This window comes from Notamacropus eugenii, chromosome 2 (genome assembly GCF_028372415.1).
Source record: "Notamacropus eugenii isolate mMacEug1 chromosome 2, mMacEug1.pri_v2, whole genome shotgun sequence".
Lineage (NCBI taxonomy): Eukaryota > Metazoa > Chordata > Mammalia > Diprotodontia > Macropodidae > Notamacropus > Notamacropus eugenii.
Window position 1 is genome coordinate 138,298,188 of NC_092873.1, and position 21,937 is coordinate 138,320,124.

General features: G+C 36.3%; 1 protein-coding gene across 1 annotated transcript in view; it reads right to left on the reverse strand.

The window, feature by feature from the left end:
• LMBRD1 (LMBR1 domain containing 1) overlaps positions 1-21,937 on the reverse strand; it is a 227,081-nt gene that overhangs the window by 40,344 nt on the left and 164,800 nt on the right. Inside the window, exons 12-14 of the mRNA XM_072642568.1 lie at positions 13,508-13,612; positions 11,919-12,068; positions 3,603-3,681 (exon numbers count right to left, since the gene is read on the reverse strand). Of these exons, the coding sequence (XP_072498669.1) occupies positions 3,603-3,681; positions 11,919-12,068; positions 13,508-13,612 (334 nt within the window). The remainder of the gene's footprint in view (positions 1-3,602; positions 3,682-11,918; positions 12,069-13,507; positions 13,613-21,937) is intronic.

The following is a 21,937-nucleotide window of genomic DNA, read 5'->3' on the forward strand; positions in this document are numbered from 1 at the left end:
GGTAATGTTATATCAATAAAAATATTATATTTTCCACAGAAAATGTGAAACAACCAAAAGAAAATAGCTAGCCTTTCAAAGGTCATCAATTTTAACTGCTAGTCCATTTCTTTTTCAGTATGCATGAGTGTGTGTGTGGGGGGGTGTTCACTGTCTGATTAATCTGAAAATTAAATTCAGGTACGCTGTTCACTAACCTTGTTGATTTGCAAATCCTAAAATCTGTGATCCTATGATCATTCAACCAGTTTTCATGTGGTATGATCTTATTCCTAGACAGAGATGGTCATATGCTTTGATCTTGTCATTACCCACAAATAATTCCACTTCGACATTTATGAACTCCCTTATGAAATCCCTTTGCTTGATCACAATTTGTTGTCATTCCATCTCTCTTCTGCCTTACCTCAAATCCTATTCTTCATCATCACCTTCCCCTCCAATCAATCCCTAAACACCTCAGTTCTTATTCCTGCCTACCTTTCCCTCCCTTCTTCACTCTGCACCAGTTTACTCCCACAAAATCAGTAATCGATTACAAATTTGTTGGATAATCTCAACTGCAACGTCGTAGCAGCAATGGCCTTTTTATGGAGCAGAGGATAAAGCACTGGGCTTGGAATCACAAACACTCACCTTCACGAGTTCAAATCTGGCCTCAGACACTTACTAGCTGTGTGACCCTGAGAAAGTCATTTAACTCTGTTTGCTTCAGTTTCTCATCTGTAAAATAAGCTAAGCTGGAGAAGGAAATGGCAAACCACTTCAGTATCTTTGCTAAGAAAATCCCAAAATGGGTTTACAAAGAGTCAGACACAACTGAAATGGCACAACAACCACAAAATGACTCTCTATTCCACTTACCGCAGAGGTTTTTTCCGGTCTTTCATTCTTCCTCAAACCTGGAGATTTCCCTCTCCCCACCCTCTTGACTGAGGACTTAGTGTTGTATTTTCCTGAAGAAACTGAAGTCATTTGCAGAGAACTTCCTCCTCTCCTTCCCACCCCCAACTTCTATGGTCCTATTACCAAGGTCAATTTACAGATGAGGAAAGTGAGGCAAACAGGGTTCAGTGACTTAGCCAGTATCACACAGCTCATAAGCGTCTCAGGCTAGATTTGAACTTAGAAAAGTTACTTTTCTTTTAGATTTTAGGCTGAGCAGTCTATCCACTGTGCCACCTACCTGCCCCTTCTTAAGTCTATACAGTCTAGCGTCTGACCTCATAATTCAACCAGAAATATTCTCCAAAGGTACTAATAACTTCTGAACTGTCAAATTTAATGACCTTTTAATGACCAACTTTAATGACACTTTCTCAAACTGATTTCTTAACTTCTATGAAGTCTTTGACACTGTTACTCATCATCTTCTCTTTCATATTCTCTTCTATGTTTTCAAGACACTGTTCTCTTCTGGTTCTCCTACCTCTCTGTCTGTTCCTTCTAAATACTCTTTTGCTAGATCTACATCCAGGTGATGCCCTCTTACATAAGTGTTCCACAGGACCCTGTCGTAGGCCCTCTTCTCTTTTCCATCTATACAATTTCACTTGGTGAGTTCAACAACTCATGGATTCAACTGTTATCTCTATGCCAATGATTATTGCAAATTTACTTATCCAGATCTAACCTCTAGGTTAACCTCGAGGCTCACGTCTCAAACTATTTATCAGACATCTCAGACTAGATGGTTCTTAGGTATCAAATGCACATATCCAAAAACTGAACTCATTATCTCCTAAGCTCCTAAGACACTCTCTCTCTTCCTAACTTTCCTATTCCTCCCAAGGTACCACCATCCTCCCTGGTCAACCCAGGCTTACAATCTAGGTATCATTTTCAACCCCTCATTACTCTCACTCTGCATAATATCCAATCATTTCACAAGTCCTATTTATTCTACCTTCATAACATCTTTTATATACCATTCCCCACACTCCCCTTCTCTTCTCTGACACTGCCACCATCCTGGTACAGGCACACTGCAGGCACCTAACAGTAAACTGATACCACGACTACTGCAACAGCCTGTTTGTTAGTCTCCTTGCCTCAAGACTTTACCCACCATAGTGCATCTTCTGCTCAGCTATTAAATCTAGCTTACTGAAGTACAAATGTAACTATGTTGCCCCTCATCCCCATGTTCCATAAATTTCAGGGTCACCTTATCACTTCTAGGACCAAATATAAAATCTTCTGTTCACACACAGAGTCCTTCATAAACTGGCTCCTTCCTACCTTTCTGGTTTTCTTTTACCATGACCACAAACTCTGCAATCAAGTGATACTGGACCCTCTCACTGTTCTTTTCACAAGATACTCCATCACCTAACTCTGGATTTTCACTGGCTGTCTCCCATGCCTGGAATGCTCTCCCTCCTCATCTCTGCCTCCTGGCTTCACTGGATGCTTTAAGACCTAGCTTAAATTTCACTTTCCACAAGAAGCATTTCCAGATTCCCCATAATTCTAGTGCCTTCCTCTGTTAATTGTCTTCAATGTGTCCTATATATTTTTCGTTTGTGGACAATTGTTTTCATGATGTCTCCCCATGAAACTGGGCTAACTCCTCAAGAGTAAGTAGAGGTTGTAAGTAGTTTTACCTTCTTTGATCCCCAGAACTTAACATGGTTCCTGACGCATAACAGATGAGTAATAAAAATCTTGCTGATTTGACTTGGAGTCAGGGAGACCTGGGTTCAAATTCTACTTTAGATACTTACCTAGCTGTATGACTGGACAAGTCACTGCATTTCTAAGACCCTGAGTTTCTGCATTTGTGAAATAGGGACAACAATGGTATCTATCTAGCAACTTCACAGGGTTGTTATGAGTAGCCAATAAGACAATATATAAAAAATACTGTGCAAACCAAGAAAAACCATACGGATATGAGTTATTATTATTACAATCATCATCAACCTAGTTACATTCATCTAGATACTCTCCAACTTATAAAAACCAATGCTTAAATCTAGTGCCCAGAATTTAACACAATACTTCAATACTCAAGACAGAACAGCAAGATTATAACCTTCCAAATTTTGAACATGCCCCTCTTTTAATGAAGTTTAGCTTTTGTGGCTGACAAATTATACTGATGACTCATAGTGAGCTTGCAGTCTATTAAAAGCTCTAGATCTTTTCTAGACAATATATTCTGCATAGTTATATTCCAACCCTGCTCTCCACCCCCATCTACTTTGCATTTATCTGTATCAAGTTTTATCATATTAGATTTGGCTCAATGTCTTAACCTGTCAAGACACCTATCTGTTACGGGGCTTGGCCAATTTCACATAGCTAGTAGAGGCCAGAAGTAAGACTGGAAACTCAGGCTTTCTATACTCCAAACCCAACATTAGCGACTATATAAGGTTGCCTCCAAATGAGAAAAATAAAAAAGAAAGGATCAAATGAAACAGGACTGCAAATGACTGATTCTACAAATTAGATATTTGTTAACCTCAAATACCAAAAGATGTGTATATTGGGTTTTAATTTAATAGTGAGCCTTTCTTTTTAAACTTCTTTGCTGTGTATTTAGCATGGATTTGTGATGCTTAAGTATATTAAAATATATGACAAAGGTCTCTCACCTTCTGGAGCATCTGCATCACATTTCTTTGGCACAGATAGTGTATGGTTACCTTTGTGGTCAACATATGTTGCATTGCTCTGGAAGAAGAAGAAAAGTAGTTAGGATACAACTTTTTAAAATGGAGTATTACATTTCTAATGATTTTAATATATTTTAGTAGAAATACTTTAATCTGAATGTCAAAATTCACAAATTCCTTTAGTAAAGAAAAGAGAAAAAAAAAATCAAATCATCTTAAACAAAAGAAGTATTGACAGAACAGGAGCTAGAGGAGTTCTGACAGAATACAGCTGAAGAGATAAGGCAGCTAGGAGGCTCAGTGGATAGAGTACTGGGCTTGGAAGTCAGGAAGACCTGAGCGCAAATCTGACTTCATATACTTAATAGCTGTGCGACCCTGGGCAAGTTAATTAACTTTTGTTTGCCTTAATCTAATGGAGAAGGAAATGGCATCTGCCAAGAAAACCCCACGGACAGTATTGGTGTGGTATGGTTCATGGGGGATACAACTGAACAACAATAGCTGAAGTAGATGTATTATAAACTCCTACAAATAAGACATTGTAACACAACAATACTGCATAATGATATCACTAGTTTCATGTATTGTTATACTGAATTACATATAATTAATGTAGTGTAATTAGTACTTACATAGTAACCTACTTCAAGTTTACTAAGTTTATCAGGCATTAGCAAACATAAGACAGAATGTCCTAAGGTAGCAATGAACCAATTCAATGGCACACGAGTCATGGACAAATGACAGAGTAGGCCATTTTTTTTTAAGGTCATCCTTTTTCCCTTTCTAAAATCTCTTGCTGACTGTCAAAGTCTGAGAGAAGCACTATGTCTAATAGTTTCTGAACGGTAATAATCTTGAACCTAACAAGAAACAAGATTTAATCTAAATTCGTATTTTTTTCTCCAGGACACACCAGGGTAACCCATCTATTCTAATTTGTCCTTTCTATATCATCCCTAGCAGTTAGCCACAAGTTTCTTTTTAAAACCCTTCAGTGATGGGGAACATTGTACCTCCTGAGGCAGCCTGCTTTGACATAGCTCTACCTGTTAGGAAGTGTCTTCTTACATCAGTGGTCTCCAAACTTAATGCAATAATATATCCTCCTACTCTTAAAAATAATCAGCAAAAAAACTGCTATTCTCCTCTTCTTTTTTGTAGTATAAATAACAGCTTAAAGTGAACTGGTTACTTAGCTTAATTACTAATTTATTATTATTTTAATAACACAGATTTTAAAGATATCATAAACTAGGCCAAATATATTTAGACCTTTACAATTTTCATACTTATGACATAACATAACATAAAATAACTATCAAGTACGTGCTGTTGGTTAGAAGCCACTGGTCCCAGGAACTCATTCAGTCTTCAAGGATTCCCAGTTTCTAGTGTACAACGTGCTACCAGAATCATGTGGTAGACATACAGAAGGAACTCAGGCTCCAATAATCCTAAGGAGGTCTGGTTTGATCTGATGTTCTGTAACTTGAAAGACATCATGGTAGAGTAGGTACAGAGCCACTGAAGAACCAAAAAGAGCTGGGTTCAAGTCCCTCCTCTGACACATGCTGGCTCTGTGACCCTAAGCAAGTCCCTTAACCTCTTTATGTTCAAGACAATTCTCTAAGACTTTTAAATAAAAAGACTTCGCATTGCTAGAAGGCACTTCCTCACTGAGAGTTCCCTGCACTGAAGAAGTCATGATATGTGCTGGGGAGGTTTGTTTTTCACTACAAAATTTCTGAAAAAGTGGTATCATGGATAATATTGTGATTTGTAATTTTTTTTCCCCAACTACTAACTGAGGCAGATATTTTGCCTTCCTGACAGCTATAGCCAAAAATTCAGTTTCACAAAAATAATGTTACCAACAGTAGTAATATTTGATATCACTGAAATTCAACAAATATTTCCTTTATATGTAGCCAAAACTGTGTAAGATTTTCAGGATCAAGCACTTGTTTTGAATTAAAACCATCACTTATTTCTTTTGATCACATGGAATAAGATCAAATGTATCATATTCTTCCACGGTCAATGGATTATCTTTCATATTTAGAAATATCAAGGCCTTTATAAAAAAAAGAATTGTATCCCTAGATCAGTAAAATGGTGATTAATCGAGTCTACTTTTTTGATTGCCCTCATAATTGTAGGGCAGGTATTTTAAGATTGGGAAACATGAAAACATTCTGTAAATATTTGTGATAGTTCTAATTTTTCATAAATGCAATCACAATAATTTTCATTAATGTAATTTGTTTTTCTGGATCCGAGTATGATTTTGACAACTTTGCACTGATTTAGAGTAATTTTTTTTTTTTAAAGTCTACCAAATACAAAATTTTGGGAGGAAATTGTTATAAAAGGAAATTTTTTTATTTCATTTTTATCATCAAGAAAAAGACAATTTTTTCTAGTATACTTCCTCACAAAACACCTTATATTTTATCTGCTTGCTGTTTATTCTTATTTTGTATGTATTTACATATATCATTTTTGTTTTCCCTGTTAGAATAGTATATTCTTTGTGAGTAAAGATTATTTTACACTTTGTACTTGTATCTCTAGTGCCTGGCACATGGAACATAAATACTGATTGATTAAAAAAAATATCCAATGATACTGACCACCGTTTTTTACCTTTGATTCTTGTACAATTAAATATGCTTTTTCCCCACTCTTCTCAGCCAGCTTCAGTTTATTCTGAATGTTTGAGCTCCTGACACCTTACAGGACAGTGACACTCATTTGTATTCATGATGTTATCTGCCCCTGCCTCCATCTTCCATATATTAATCTAAGTGGCTGAGTTCCCTGCAAATCCCTATCATTCTTTTGAGATAGTTCCCTTCTTTCTATGCACAGAATCTCATCCTTAAGAATATCTGATTCCTCAGGGGCACATGTCCCGCCACAGCATGATAAAGAGTATTTATGACAGGGTATGGGATCCTAGTTATTCTTTCTCTGAATCTTTTTGAAATATGTTCTCCCAAAACCAAAAGTGCACGTCATTCTGTGCCTGGCTTTCCTCTTCTTTCATGAATTCTCAAATAGAATGGTCACATCTTTTCCACTGTATAGTTCTCAACATTTTTAGTTCAGTCACCAATTATTCTTTATTTGGTCACTCTAGGTCCAGGGTTAGTAGTTCTACTTGTCACTTTCTTTGTCTTTGAGAGAACCAAGTCATCACAAAGGCAAGCCAAGAATTTAGCTGCTCTGCTTTTGGTAGAGGGAGAGACATAACAGATGGCTGAGTGCTGAAAATAGTCTAACACTTCTATAGCATGCCTCCAGGACAGGCTTATGATCACTGTCCTGAACTAGCTGATCCCCTACCTTGGTCTAGTTTTATGGTAGTACACACTACCACAAAAAAATATCACCAGTTTCTCTATTATCCTTATCCACATGCGCACTACCATGCTTCCTGTCTCAGACTCCATCATTACTAAAAAAAAAAATCCAACTTTCTCTTCAGTGATTTGAGGCACCTATAATCTCTGGCATGTCAGCAGGATAAAAGTACAGATCTGCACAGTCCTCATTCATGTCTTCCTATACTGTACAACTCTTCCTCCTGTCATCTTGTAAATTCACAATCAGGGACTTGCCATATGTGCTAGTGGAGTGGGGTTTGGAGGTGAGGAGTAGTAAGGAAAAGGAAGGACTTCTTTAAGAACTCTTGATATTTTAATGTATATCACTGATGAATGTATGCTATTCACCAATGACCTCCTAACTTTTTCCTTCAGGCATATATTTCTGATGATCCACTGTGGTGAATTTATGGCAAAACACGGGGAAAAAAAGTCATATGGTAGAAAGGCATGGATGGAAAGCAAATATGCATCATTGGAAAAATAACAAAATCAATGAGATCACATATTTAAGTATGAACAGTAACTTCACAGAATGAAAAGGTATGGATGAGGTGAAATCCATCTCAATGAAAGGAGTACATACCTAGATCACTGACATCAGAAATCCACAATTTTCAATACTGTCAGTACATTAAACATTTATTCCTTCATTGATGAAGGTACTCCTACACTGATAAAGATGACAACTTATGTAGATAAGTCTGAGAGAGCTGCATAAGTTTCAAAAAGGTTAAATTACTCATGATCAGATCAGTATTTGTAAGAGTTATAAGCCTTACAAGAAGGCTTTTAGAAATAACGAGGAAAATGCACATCTTGAACTATCACTGAATTATTTAGCTCCTATCCTCCCATCTTCTCTCCTTAACCTATTCATGATTACATTAATTTCTAGCTATTTCATTTCCTTCCAGTTGACAACAGTCCTATACTGGACTCCTTTTACAATTCTTTACGCTATAGTTCATCAGTTCAACTATACACTATCCTTTATTCCCTAATCTCTTTCTTCCTTTTCCTATACCATTATTTGCTCCTTCCCAAACTAAACTTTGGGTTACCCCTACCCTTACTTTGCTTCCTTCTCACCTCTGCTACTAAACGGTACTGGAGGAAATCACAAAACTGAGTCAAGTATAAATTTATGTTATAATGTTAGTTGGGTATTCACTGCTGCAAGGCTATTGCTATTATTATTGTTCCTGCACTATTATGAATCCCACAGAAATCATAAACCTTTTCTCCTCTCCCTCCTCAAGCCTCCAGCAGCTTTTCCCTGCCCAAGCAGGTAAGAACTTTTCGTCCTAATACAGGAAGAAAAAAGGCCAATCACATGGTTCTTCTCCTCTAGTTTGTATTTCAAAACCTTAGAAATTATCCTCTATTTCTCCTTCTTAGATCCTGCCTCTGACCAAGAGGCAGGCTTTGATTCTATCATCCCCTATCTTTGCTAGTAGCCTATTCCTCCAATATCTCTCAATCTATATAGTTCTTCCCTACTGCTTAAAAACATCCCTAAAGTCACCCTCAACCTTAGAAAACTATCACTTGATCTTACCATGCCCTAAAGTTATTCTTCCCTTTGATAGCCAAACTCCTAGAAAAAATGTCTACTTCTTTTTAAAACCCCTGAAATACTACTGAGAACCTTACCAGTTAACTTAAAACTTCTCTTCACCTGTTAAGTCTGATGGATCATTCTCTGCAGTACCAACACTGCTGACCTCCCCACCTTCCCCTTTCCCTGGACATTCTCTCCTCCCTAAATTTTTGTGACACTGCTTTCTCTTGATTATCCTTCAACTTGATAGTGCATTCTCAGTTTCTTTTACTGTATCATTATTCCCCTTTACTCTCTCATTCATTTCTCAGTAATCTGCTCCCATGGGTTCATCCACAGTTTCTATGAAAATCAATCTATAAGCATTTGTTAAATTCCTATAATGTGGGAGATGATGGGGATACCAAGACAAAAATCAAATAGTCCTTACCTTCAAGGAGCTTCTAGAACTACATAACCAACCCTAATCTTTCTTCTGGGCTTTGGTACCATATCACTAATTGCTGTTCACTAGATATTTCTAAGCGAAAGTCTCATAAGCATATGAAAATGCATCATTTCTAAACTGGAACTTAATATCTTGTGCTCCCAAATGCACCCCTTTTCCTGACTTCCTCTTTCCTGTTAAAGGTACCATTCATGCTTTCAGACCTGGGTGGCAACCTTGTTGTCATCCTTGATTGTTTCTCCTCCCTCAAGCTCCATATCTCTTCAGTTGACAAGCCTCATCAGTGGTTCAACATCTCCCATATCCACCCCCCCATCTCTGTATTCCCAAAACCAATTATCCTAGTTCAGGTCCTCATCATCCCCCATGAGATCATTGCAAAAGCATCCTATACTGGACTACAGGCTTCAAGTTTCTACTAATGCAAAAGATTTATTAATTTTCTACTACATGCAAAGCACTGTGTATGCCAGGAACTGAAGATACAAAAAGCAAAATGAAATTCCTATTCTCTACGAGTTTCCCATCTGCCTATGGGCTAGGGGAGGCAGATACAACATATAAACGGATGTGTTTACATATAATCATTTAAGCAAAGCTAGAGGTCTGACAATTACATGGTTTAGGAAAGGCTTCCCTCTGGAGGCAGTCCATGAACCAAGCCTTGAAGGAAACTATAGAACATGAGAATCAAAGGTGAAGAGGAAGTGTACTCCCAGCCTGAGTGAAATTCTAGGCAAATGTGCAGAGTTCAAGTACAAAGAACTGTCTCCAGAAAACAATGAGGGGCCAGTTTGTTTGGAATGCAGAGTGCATGAACATGCAGAACGGGGTAATATGGACTAAGTCTAAACAGGTGCGTTAGTGCCAGGTTTTGAAGGGTTTTTAGTGTCAAACTGAGGAGTTTCTATTTTATCTTTGAGGTAAGAGGAAACCACTGAAAGTACTTTGAGGCATGGGAGTGACAACCAAGTTTATGTTTCTGTGAAGTTGTTTTGGCAACCATATGTACATAGACTGGAGAGTTACAAGATGCCCAAATATTGCACATTTTGTGGCAGACTTCAGAGGATAACTATTTAATAGAACTACCAAACTGCTCACAAACTCTAATCTTCAGTGAAAAATTAAACAGGGGCCAAAGAATACCACAATATAAGCATGAATCATTGTTTGTTTGCCACACACATTTAGCACACATACATACAACACTTCTAAATAATGGCACTGTTTCTTCATGCAAAAAGTAAGGGTGTGAAGAGAGGTGATGAAAGAATGAAATATACTCCCTGTCTTCTAGTAGCTTATAATTTAATTGGAAAACAAGACAGTACAAACATGAAACATCTATACCATACAATGCATGGCAACACATGAAGATATGCCACAATGAGCACAATACTTTTATCATTAACACTCAGCACAGTGTCTCATACATAGTAAGTATATATTCATTGTGGAGAAATTCAATGAAGGACAAGATCTCAGAGGGCTTTGTGAAGTAGGACAAATAAATTCAAGAGGTTTGAAATGGTCAGGAGAAAAAGGCAAACATATCTCAGAAAGGAGAATAATCAGATGATTTTCAGGTATCAAAATGTATATCTGCAGAGACAAGGAGACTGATTTAGCAGAAAAAGTCCAGATTAATGAAGGCTTTGAAGGCTCATCTCAAAAGGTTAACCTTTATTCTACAGCAAAAGGCAGCCATGTTTTATGAGTGAGGAAAAAGCATGAAGTTGTTATTTTAGAAAGATTATTTTGGAAGTAGTATACAAGATAGATTGGAAGAGGGAAAAGATTAAAAAAAAGGAGACACAGGATGTTATCTTCTCTTTCCATATGAGAACAAAACTAGAAAATGAATGTAACTGAAATAGCAGAACCAACAAAGGAGTTCCCTCTGGAGCCAGGACCTATGGGGACTGACATAACATTATCCTAAATGATTTCCTTTTGGAAAGTCATATTATTAGTCACATAGTCATTCAGTTAACAGGGAACATTAGGAGTTTTAATAAAATTCTGAGTTAAATGCAATAGCTTAATACCATGAGATCCATTTAAGAAAACTTTATAATGAAATTCAGTATATAATCTGATAAGAATTTTATAATAAATATGAATAATATAAATATGGTGTTATGTAAATTAAAAATAGCTTAAGAAGTAATCTGATGAAACTGATCATCTCATGTCATACATCATTTAAACTACATCTACTTTCTCAATATAATTAACGTTAACTTGTAAATTAGGTTAAAAAATCTTCAAAGGTAGGAATAGTAAGGCGATATAATTAAAAAGAGGAAAATTAAGAGGATAAAAATAAGGTCCTAAACATGGACCAAAACATCAGTTATCCAAATACAGGATTGTGGGAGTCTAGATTAGGCAACAAACTCATGTGATGAAGGTATATGGATTTTGGAGGACTATAAACTTAACTCAACATGAGTAGGAAGTGTTATATAGTAGACAAAAATGATAATGCTTTAGGCTGCCTTAGCAGAGGCATAGTGTCCATAGAAAGTAATATTATAACTCCATTGTACCATGTCTTGGTCAGATAATATGTGGTATTGCATCTAGTTGAGGTATTATCTTATTGTAAAGAGGTTACCAATAAGAGCTGGGCATAGCCAGGACAGCAAAAGGGACAAAGAGCTATGCCATACAAGGATCAGCTGAAGAAACTTGGAATGTTTAGATGAAAAAGAAGACTTTAAATAGGAAGAGGGAGGTCATGATAAAGTTCTAAAAATATATAAAGGGTTTTCATGGGGACTACATGGCCTCTATGTATCTATACTAGATGGTCTGTTGCAGCTCTAAGATTCTATAGTCAAGCAAAATATAGATGAAATATCTTAACATATAGAGCTCACCTCTATTAAGTATTTTTGGCTTCCATACATAACATACTGGGGAGCAAGACTGTAAATCATATAGCTAGTATGAAGGACAATCAGCAGAAGTATCATGCAGAGAAATAAGAGTGCTTGGGGTCTGGTTCTACCTCTTCTGATCTTGTACAACTATGGAAAAAAAGTGTACCATTAATACATCAGCAACACTGTTTCAAATAGAACATTAAGCTCAAAAAAGTAAATGCATTTATACTTTTATAATGAATCTTTTCCAAAATAAAGTCTAAAGCTCTTAATCATTGCTAGTAGTTACAAATGTGATTTTAAAAAACAGCTCTTTCCACATACGGCTTTTAAGTTAAATCTAGCTTATGAGTTTACCTAGAAACAGTTATTGCAAAATCTGCTAAATCAAAAAGGGCTTATAAATGATCAATTTAAAAAAATCAAGAATATAGATGCTACAATATTACTTAACATAGCCAACATTTTTCGATTAACTTGTAGAGCAGGAGGTAATAGTCTGGTGTCAATGAGCCTTTTTTCTTCTTTTTGTTTTTTAAAAAAAATTCTTTATACCTATTTCAATATAACAGGTTTACTTTATAAGCCTTTGCACTTTGCTATATATATTTAAAAACATTATTCTGAGAAGAGATCTATAGATTTTACGAGATTACCAAAGGGATACAAGGCACAAAATATGGTAAGAACCTTCTATTTTGGGGCATACTTGTTTATATAAAGATTATGAGCTGATAAAGTGTTAAATCCAAAAGAATTACCTTGTTTTAGCTGATATCATTAGGATGACTTTAGATTAAAATTTTAATATCTGACTTTATATTTAAGTTAAAATATGAAGTCACATGAAGTTATCTGAGAGACACTACCATATTCATGACATAAATTTATGAAATCTTTAGGTAAACTTCTATGAAAATTGGTTTGTGACAACCTTTGAAACAGATATTTTTATATTCATTACAAATATGGGCAAACCAGCATTAAGAACAAGTGAAACAAAAGGGAATCAGTTGACGTCTTTAAGGTCATTGGAACTGTTAAAATATGATCCATTTACTCTGACATCAAATCCAACATCATTACATTACTGTCTGATTCTTTTTTAAAGCTTTCCATTCCTCTTTTTATGTCTGTACATAAAAAATATGATCAAAAAGGTGGATTTTTATTGAATTAACTCCCAAGGTTCAAACAACATCTTCATGGGTTTACCTTAAATATCACATTTAATTTGGGTGGATATTTAACAATAAAATTGAGCAACTTCCTTTCTATAGCTGCATAAAAAAATACATTTGTGTACTGTATAGCTTAGTCTAAAGCTCTCAGACTAAATGTCAATCTTTAAACTCCAGTGTATACTGAATACTTTCATGCCAATATTACACAGAATTACAACTTGCAGAACATAAATTCCACAAATTCAAGTATCTAATGGAAAAATTAATAATCATTTTATGATAACTTTGGTGAAAATGTTCACTATATTGTCATAAAACAAATAATACAGCTTGCTATTAGATATTGCATATATTAAAAAAATGAGTGAATTTTCAGTAGTATATATTTTTACTACTCACTCTGATCCAAAAGAACCATATGCCAATATTCCGAATCCCAGCCATTGAAGTGAAAATAAAGTACATAATTATAGTTGTTATAAGAAGATAATCAAGTGGGAAAACCTGAAACAGAAAAATTCAAATTTAATATAGGAATAAACAGTGAGAGTGGTACAACAGAAAAATCTGCTCAAAATAGCTTATCTTATTATAGGCAAGAGTTCAAAATATCAAATTCCAAATTCTAGGGTTACTATGATCAAATGAGAATAAGAAACACATAGATTGCCTAATTAATAAGAACCTATTTAAAGCAATGCTTTGAAATAAATTAATATTTATAAGCATTTTAGTAACTGACAGAAAAGGTCTCATTCAAAATATCAAAGAAAATGCATAATTCTCTTAGGACTTCAGTGAGTTACCTACATGTTTAAGAAATAGTGAAGGGAAATATAGTAATAATTTAAAAATAACAGACTCTTTAAGAAATTAGTTAAAATAGAAGTTGCCTTCAAATTTAAAGAAGTCATACTGGCATACAAAGCAAATGAACCCCTGGTTAAATTACAAATAGTTATTTCTTGGCTAAAATGTTATAATGTAAACAGTATCAGTTGGTGTATGTGCTTTAGAGTGTTAAGCAATGTCATAATTCTCAAAGTCTTTCTTAACAACACTGTCAACTGGTTTCTAAAACTGCTAATGGCTATTTAGCTTACCTAGAAAATATCTTCAAAAAATGGTATGCTTCCATTCAGGAAATGACAGTAACATTAACAAGTTATTAATTTATAAGAAGAAGAGAGGTGAGTATAACTTAAGAAGTAGTAATGTCTTGATATGTTGACACTTAAGCAAATTACGCTTATGAAATCTGCAATTTATAAACAAGATTTCATTTGATGAGTAACTCAATTTTCAAATGTTTAGCTTAGTGATTCAATTAGGTCTAAGTTCTTAGAATGTATCTATGTATTCATACTTCATACCAATCAGTAACCGTAAAATTATTTGCTATTCCCATTTGAAAGAATTAAAAAGTAAAAATGGAGAACTTGTAGTTTGGTTCAATAGTTTGGCTGTTTCAAATCTTCTCATCTCTGCTCAAGGCTCTTATAGCACATTTTTCTTCTCATTTTCCCAAGAGAGGATATTGTTTTATATTTTATTGAAAGAACTGAAGGCATTTGGTCAAGAGCTCCCTTTTTATTTTTTTTAATTTGAAAATAATTCACTTATTTATTTAATTGATTTGTTTTCGGTTTTCTACAATCACTTTCATAAATCTCAGATATCTTTCCCTCCTTCCCTGAGACAGCATACAATCTTATATGGGTTCTATATATACATTCTTTTAAACACATTTTCACATTAGTCATGCTGCACAGGAGAATTAAAATGGATGGGAGAGACCACGAGAAAAATGCAAACAAAACAAAACAAGAGAAAATATTCAGCTTCATTCTGCATTCAGTTCCATAGTTCTTTCTCTGGATGTGGAAGGCATTTTGCCTCAAGAATCCTTTGGGAATGTTTTAGGGTCCTCACATTGCTGTGAAGGGCTAAGTCTACTAGAAAAATTCCTTGCACACTGTGGTTGTTACTGTGTACAATGATCTCCTGGTTCTGTTCCTTTCATTCAGCATCAGTTCATATAAGGCCTCTCTGAAGTCTTCTTGCTCATCATTTCTTACAGTACAATAGTATTTCATTACATTCATATACCACAACTTCTTCATCCATTCCCCAATTGATGGGCATCCCCTCGATTTCCAGTTCTTGGCCACCACAAAGAGAGCTGCTATAAATATTTTTGTACACATGGGACCTTTTCCCATTTTTATGATTTCTTTGAGATACTGCACTAGAAGCGATATTGCTGGATCAAAGGGTATGCACATTTTTGTAGCCCTTTGGGTTTAGTTCCAAATTGCTCTCCAAAATGGCTGGATCAGCTCACAGCTCCACCAACAATGAATTTAGTGTTCCAACTCTCCCACATCTTCTCCAACATTTATCATCTTCCTGTTCTGTCATGTTAGCTAATCTGATAGATGTGATGTGGTACCTCAGGGTTGTTTTGATTTGCATCTCTCTAATCAGTAGTGATTTAGAGCATTTTTTCATGACTATAGATATCTTTAATTTCTTCCTCTGAAAACTGCCTGTTCATATCCTTTGACCATTTATCAACTTGTATCCTTGTATATTTGACTCATTCTCCATATATTTGAGAAATGAGGCCTTTAGTATAGACACTAGTTGCAAAAATTCTTTCCCAGTTTTCTGCTTCCCTCCTAATCTTGGTTGCATTGGGTTTGTCTGTGCAAAAACTTTTCAATTTAATGTAATCAAAATTATTCATTTTGCACTTCATAATGTTCTCTATCTCTTGCTTGGTCGTTAATTTCTCCATTCTTCATAAATCTGACAAATACACTATTCCTTGCTCCCCTAATTTGTTTATAGTATCAGTTTTTATACCTGCATCATGTATCCATTTGGACTTTATTCTTGTGTATGGTGTCAGGCATTGGTCTATGCCCAGTTTCTGCCACACTGTTATCCAATTTTCCCAGCAGTTTTTGTCAAACAGTGAGTTCTTATCCTGAAAGTTCTCCTTTTTCCACTCATCTCACAATACTAAGACATCTTCCCCAGCTATTCCTTCTTTTACTCCTGACTCATAGAAAAGTGGCTCTGCCCCTTGTCAACCCCATATATACACATCTCCTTTCTTTTACAGAAAACTGCCCCTATAATCACTTTCACCCTATTATCTTCAATTTCTCCCCTCTCTCTTTACTGGATCTTTCCTTGTTCTTTATAAACAAATCCATGTTTTATATAAACAAATTATCACCATTCTTTAAAAAATATTTAACGTGACCTTACCATCATGACTATTGTACTATATCTCTCCTCTTCCTTCACAGCTAAACTCAAGAAAACAGTCCATACTCAGTTCCTTCACTTTACTCTTTTCACTTTTTTGTAAGCCCTATGCAATCGTCTGACTTCATAATTCAACCAAAATTATTTTACCAGTGCATTTAAGTGCCAACTCTAATGTCCTTTTCTCAAAATTCAATTTTGTGGACGTAGATAGCATCTGACAATGCTTATCACATCCTCTTACATAATCCCCTTTCAAGCTTACTTATCTGCTCCCTCTGAATCTCTTTTGATGGTTCTTTATGTGACTCAACTAACTGCAGGGTCTCCCTCTCTTTACTATCTATGGAATAGCATCAGCACCTAGTGCTTTGCCATAGGAAAGGAGCCTAATGGCATTCAAAACCTCTACTTCAGTTGGAACTTCAGCTAGGAAGGGAATGACTTCAACCTGAAGTATACATCAATGGCCTCACCACTGATTGATGATCTTCTGTTCAGAACATAACAGAAGTCTTCAGCCTATCTCTCTAGGATCATATCCTTATCACTAATCAAAAATCCCTCAGTACTGAGTAACTGAGATGCACCATAGGTTTTTGGTCCATAAACAGCCTTCAGGACATCATAACAGTACTTTGGATTTTTACTATAGGCATAAAACTGAATTTTATATGCCTTCTTACTGAGTCAAGAATCCTGCATCTCTCTAAGATTTATTTGTTCTTTACTTTTGATAGAATTAAATGCTGCCTTCTTAGAGATGGATGAACTATCCTGCTGGTAAACCCTGTGGAGTTCTTGTTTTTTCATTTAGCAGCTTCTGAATTTCCCCATCATTTTCACCAAATCAGTCTTGGTGTTTGTGAGCAAATGCAGTGCTCCAAATCTCTAAAAGCTGCCCACTCTTTTTCTGCTCCACTGCTGCCGACTGTGTTGGGAGTCAGGAATGTTGCCAAGTGCTTTCAGTGAGGATGAGCACAGCATCAAGGTCAGATATAGCACTGATGGTAAATTCTTCAACTTGAAAAGACTACAAGCCAAGACCAAAGTGTAAGGCGTGTTGGTGCCTGATTTTCTGTTTGCAGATGACTGTGCACTCAATGAAGCCTCTGAAGCTGAGATGCAGCAAAGTATGGATCAATTCTCTACTGTCTGTACTAATTTTGGCCTAACAATTAACACTAAGAAAACACAGGTGCTCTTTCAGTCACAACCACACCATCAATTTGTGGAAACATCAGTTATCGCAAATGGAGAAGTTTTGAATGCTGTGGATAAATTCACTCACCTTGGCAGTATACTTTTCTAGGGATGTTCACACTGATAATGAGGTTGATGCATAAATTGCCAGAGCTAGCTCAGGGATTGGGAGGCTCCAACGGAAAGTATGGGAGAGAAGAGATATTAGGCTGACTACCAGACTGAAGGTCTACAGAGCCATTGTGCTGACCTCATTGTTGTATGACTGTGAAACATGGACAGTCTACCAGCGCCATGCCAGGAAACTTAATTGCTTCCATTTGAATTGTCTTAGGAACATTTTGAAGATCACCTGGCAGGATAAGGTATCAAACTGAACTGAGGTCCTTACTCAAACTAAACTGCCAAGCATTCGAACTCTGCTTCAGAGAGTGCAACTCCAACGGTCTGATCGTTGTTTGAATGTAAAACATACGCTTGCTAAAAAAGACTATTTTATGAAGAAGTAGCATGGGGCAGGCTATCACATGGTGGTCAGAAGAAGCGATACAAGGACATTCTCAAGGACTCTCCTAAGAACTTTGAAATTGATTGTGTGACATGGGACACACTGCCACAGGACTGCTCAGCATGGCAGGCCCACATCAGAGAAGGTGCTGTGCTTTATGATCAAAGCAGAATTGAAACAGCTCAAAGGAAACACAGAATGTGCAAATTTAGAGTATCCACTACAAATGTCCACATGGACTATTTGTGCCCAAACTGTGGTAGAACATTCTAGGCTTGTATTGGTCAGTCACAGTCGGACCCACTGAAAAGTGTCTCTAGCATAGTAATGTCATTGTGGTACTCTCTGAGCATGAAGGACAACAACCAATGCTATTTATGATTTATAATCATATTAGCTCCCATGGGTTCATTAATTATCTCTGTGGCAAGGATTCTCATATTTACTCCATAACCAAATGCTTTTTATACACCTCAAACTAAAAATCGAACAGGTACAACAAACTTCAACTTGCTTCAAATTGAACTCATTATCTATCTTTCCAAACTTCTCTACAAATTTTCTTGTCTCTATCATCCCAGTTATCCTGGTCTCCAAACTCAACACTTACTCAACATAACCAACTGTTGTTCAGTTGTTTCACTTGTATCCAAATGATTATTCATGATCCCACGTGGGATTTTCTTGGAAAAAGATACTGGAGTAGTATGTCATTCCTTTCTCCAGCCCATTTTACAGATCAAGGTTTAAGTGACTTGCCCAGGGTCTCACAGCTATTACATGTTTGAGGCTGGATTTGAACTCAGGTTTTTCTGACTCCAAACCTAGCACTCTACCCACTGTGTTGCCTAGCTGCTTTCATCCAACAAGCTGCCAAACTAATTCCTACCTTCAAAAAAACTCTCATATAAAATCTCTCTACTCATATAGCCATCATTTCCTGACGGGAGTACTTTAATAGACTTCTAATTGGTTTCTCTGCTTTACTTTCTTCACATTTCAATTCATCTTCTGGTCAGCTGCCCAAGTGATTTTCCTAAAGTACATGTCTACCCATTTTGTCCTCCTACCTTAACAAATGCCAGCAACTCCCTAATATCTTCAGAATCAAATATAACATCTTTTTTCTTGGGGGGGAGGGGAAGGTGGTGGCAGCATTTAATTTAATTTTATAATCTAACCTTTCCAGGCATGCACACTGGCTTACTTCAACTCCTGACACTGTTCCTTTGCCCTAGTTATATCCCATGTCTGGAATGCTCTCTTTCAGTTCACTTTGTTTCCTTCAAGATTCAATTCAAATCCCACCTTCTAAAGGAGGATTTTCCTAGTCCTCTATGCTGCAAGTGTCCCACCTATTCTGTACATATCTAGTTTTACATTTTATCTCCATTTGAATGTATGCTTCTTGAGTACAGATACTGCTTTTCTTTCTGTGTATTCCCAGCATTAAGCACAATTTCCGACACAAAGTAATAAATTAATAAAAATATTGTTGACTGGTTACAAGTAGACAACACAAACTGGAATGTGTAAGAAGTTTGTTAGAGGAAGGGCCAAGAATTAACAGCTAAAATGGAGGAAGGCACTGAGCAGTAGGGAATAATATAGCTGAGCTTCCTTCCCCCAACCCCACAACAAACATAAACCTCTAAAACTATCTAACACCGAATTCTCAAGGGAAATTTTTTTAACTAATAATAAACCATAAATAAATTTATTTTAAAACAATTCTTTGGTATATACATATATTTTTACTATTTATTAAAGATGAAAGCAAATTTATATACTAATGAGCTGGATCTGCTTATTTACTTTTACATAAAGAATTAAATCTTGGTGGAATATTTGATACTTGCAGAACGTAGAACATTTTCAATGTTTTTCAGAGTTGAACGATATTTTGATTTTTATAATCATCAATACTGAGAACACCGCTTCACATAAATAAGTAGTACAAAATGGCAGAAGCATGTTTAGGGCCACTTCAGAAATTGTTGGAAATTCTGTCCTAATCCCAAGCCCAAGTCCATTTAATGATTTTGTATGTACAGTAAAAACACTGCAATTCATAACATACAATAGTCTTGAATATGAGTCAAGGTGTTTCTGACAGCACTCATTGGCATTGCGTGGTGTGACAGCATGGGCAGTACAAAGTGTGCATGTTGTACATTCAGAGTCAAGGCTACAGTGAAGCTGCATAATGCAACAGGAACAAATGCTGCCAGAAACACCTCAAATTCATTACGCATTTGATTCTGAACTCATTTTTGGTTGTTGTGCATTCAGAAACCTTTTACTGTTGCCAAATTTTTTTCAACCCCCACATTTAGTTATGTGACCCCACTTGAGGTCATGACTCAGATTTTAAGAAGCGCTATTTAAGGGTACTCATATGAAAGCTACATTGAAATGAACCCAAAGTCAGTGTCTATATTACAGTGAATATAGAATATACTCTGATACTCTTTACTGCTCATAGACTGATTCAGAGGGACACATTCAGAGGACCTGCTCTGATGATCCCATTTCTTACTATATTTTCTATATGCCTATATTTCTACCCTTTAACCCCTAGTGTGGTAGACACCTCATACTTCTTCTGGACTACTGTTTTCCCTGTACCCTGCACACGACCATTCCAGAGAGGATATCACAGTGATAAAAATTTCAACCAGAGCCACAAAGACCTCATGGGAAAATTTAAGAAAAAGTCAGAGTGACTCATTTGGCCAGGTGAAGTCAGAAAAGAAAGACAGTCAGAGATCAATGGACACTAGTGAGAGAATCTGGTCAGAACTATGACACAAGCATGCATTATGGCACCCATGGAGAGGCTGTGAAATGGGGCAGGATAAGATCCTAAGCTCAAATTGGAATATCCCCAGAACATAATGGAGAATCCTATTTCAAAGTACCAAATGGCAGCTTTGTTTACACTCTACCCAGCTGCAGGTCATAGCTCCATGGTGGACTAAGGAAGGCAATTGTGCATGGTAGCTGCAATCCAGGTTAAGTGGTTATGGGCCCTGGGCAGCATAACCAGAGAGTAGCCAAGTTTAGAGGCATGCAGTAGTGACGCAACTCAGATCTCAGGGGCAGAGCAGGGGGCTCTAGCTCCTAGCCTATTCTGAAGCCTCAAAGGAATAGCCAAGACAGGACTAATTTGAACAGGAAAAATCAGGACCAAAGAGGAGCTTGCAGTTCTATCTGAATGCAGTTCTAGCTGAATTAAGCAACAGTTTGTTTTTGATCAGACTCAAACTCAGATCAGGAACTCATAGAGCATTATCATCTTTGCACTGTGTCAGATCACACTGGGAACACCAAAAGCTTTGTAGGTTCCCAGCTGGCACTATCACTGAAATCCTGGAACAACATATTACTCAAATATCCCCAAGGCAACAAAGCAGGTCCAGCACAGAGCTTCCCTCTAAAAGTACACAGATTCTGGCCCTAACATCATGAATGAAATCAAAGAAGTAGTTTGGAAAAATGAGCAAAAGAAAAAAGAATCCTACCATAAAAAGCTCTTGTGGGGACATGGATGCTAAAACACAAATCTAGAAGAAGACAGTGACTCTAAATATCTACAAACACAGACTCAAAGAAAAATATCATGGGTACAAATTTAACTTGAATTCCTGAAAGAGATGAAACAAGAGTATTTTTTTAAAGTTAAAAATATATTTTAATAAATGAGAGAGCTGGAGGAAAAACATAGGAAAATAAATGAGAAATACTGAAAGATAATTAATAGCTTGACTCAAAAGGTACAAAATCTTGCACAAGCAAACTTGCTAAAAATTAGAATAGATAAAATAGAAGCTCCATGA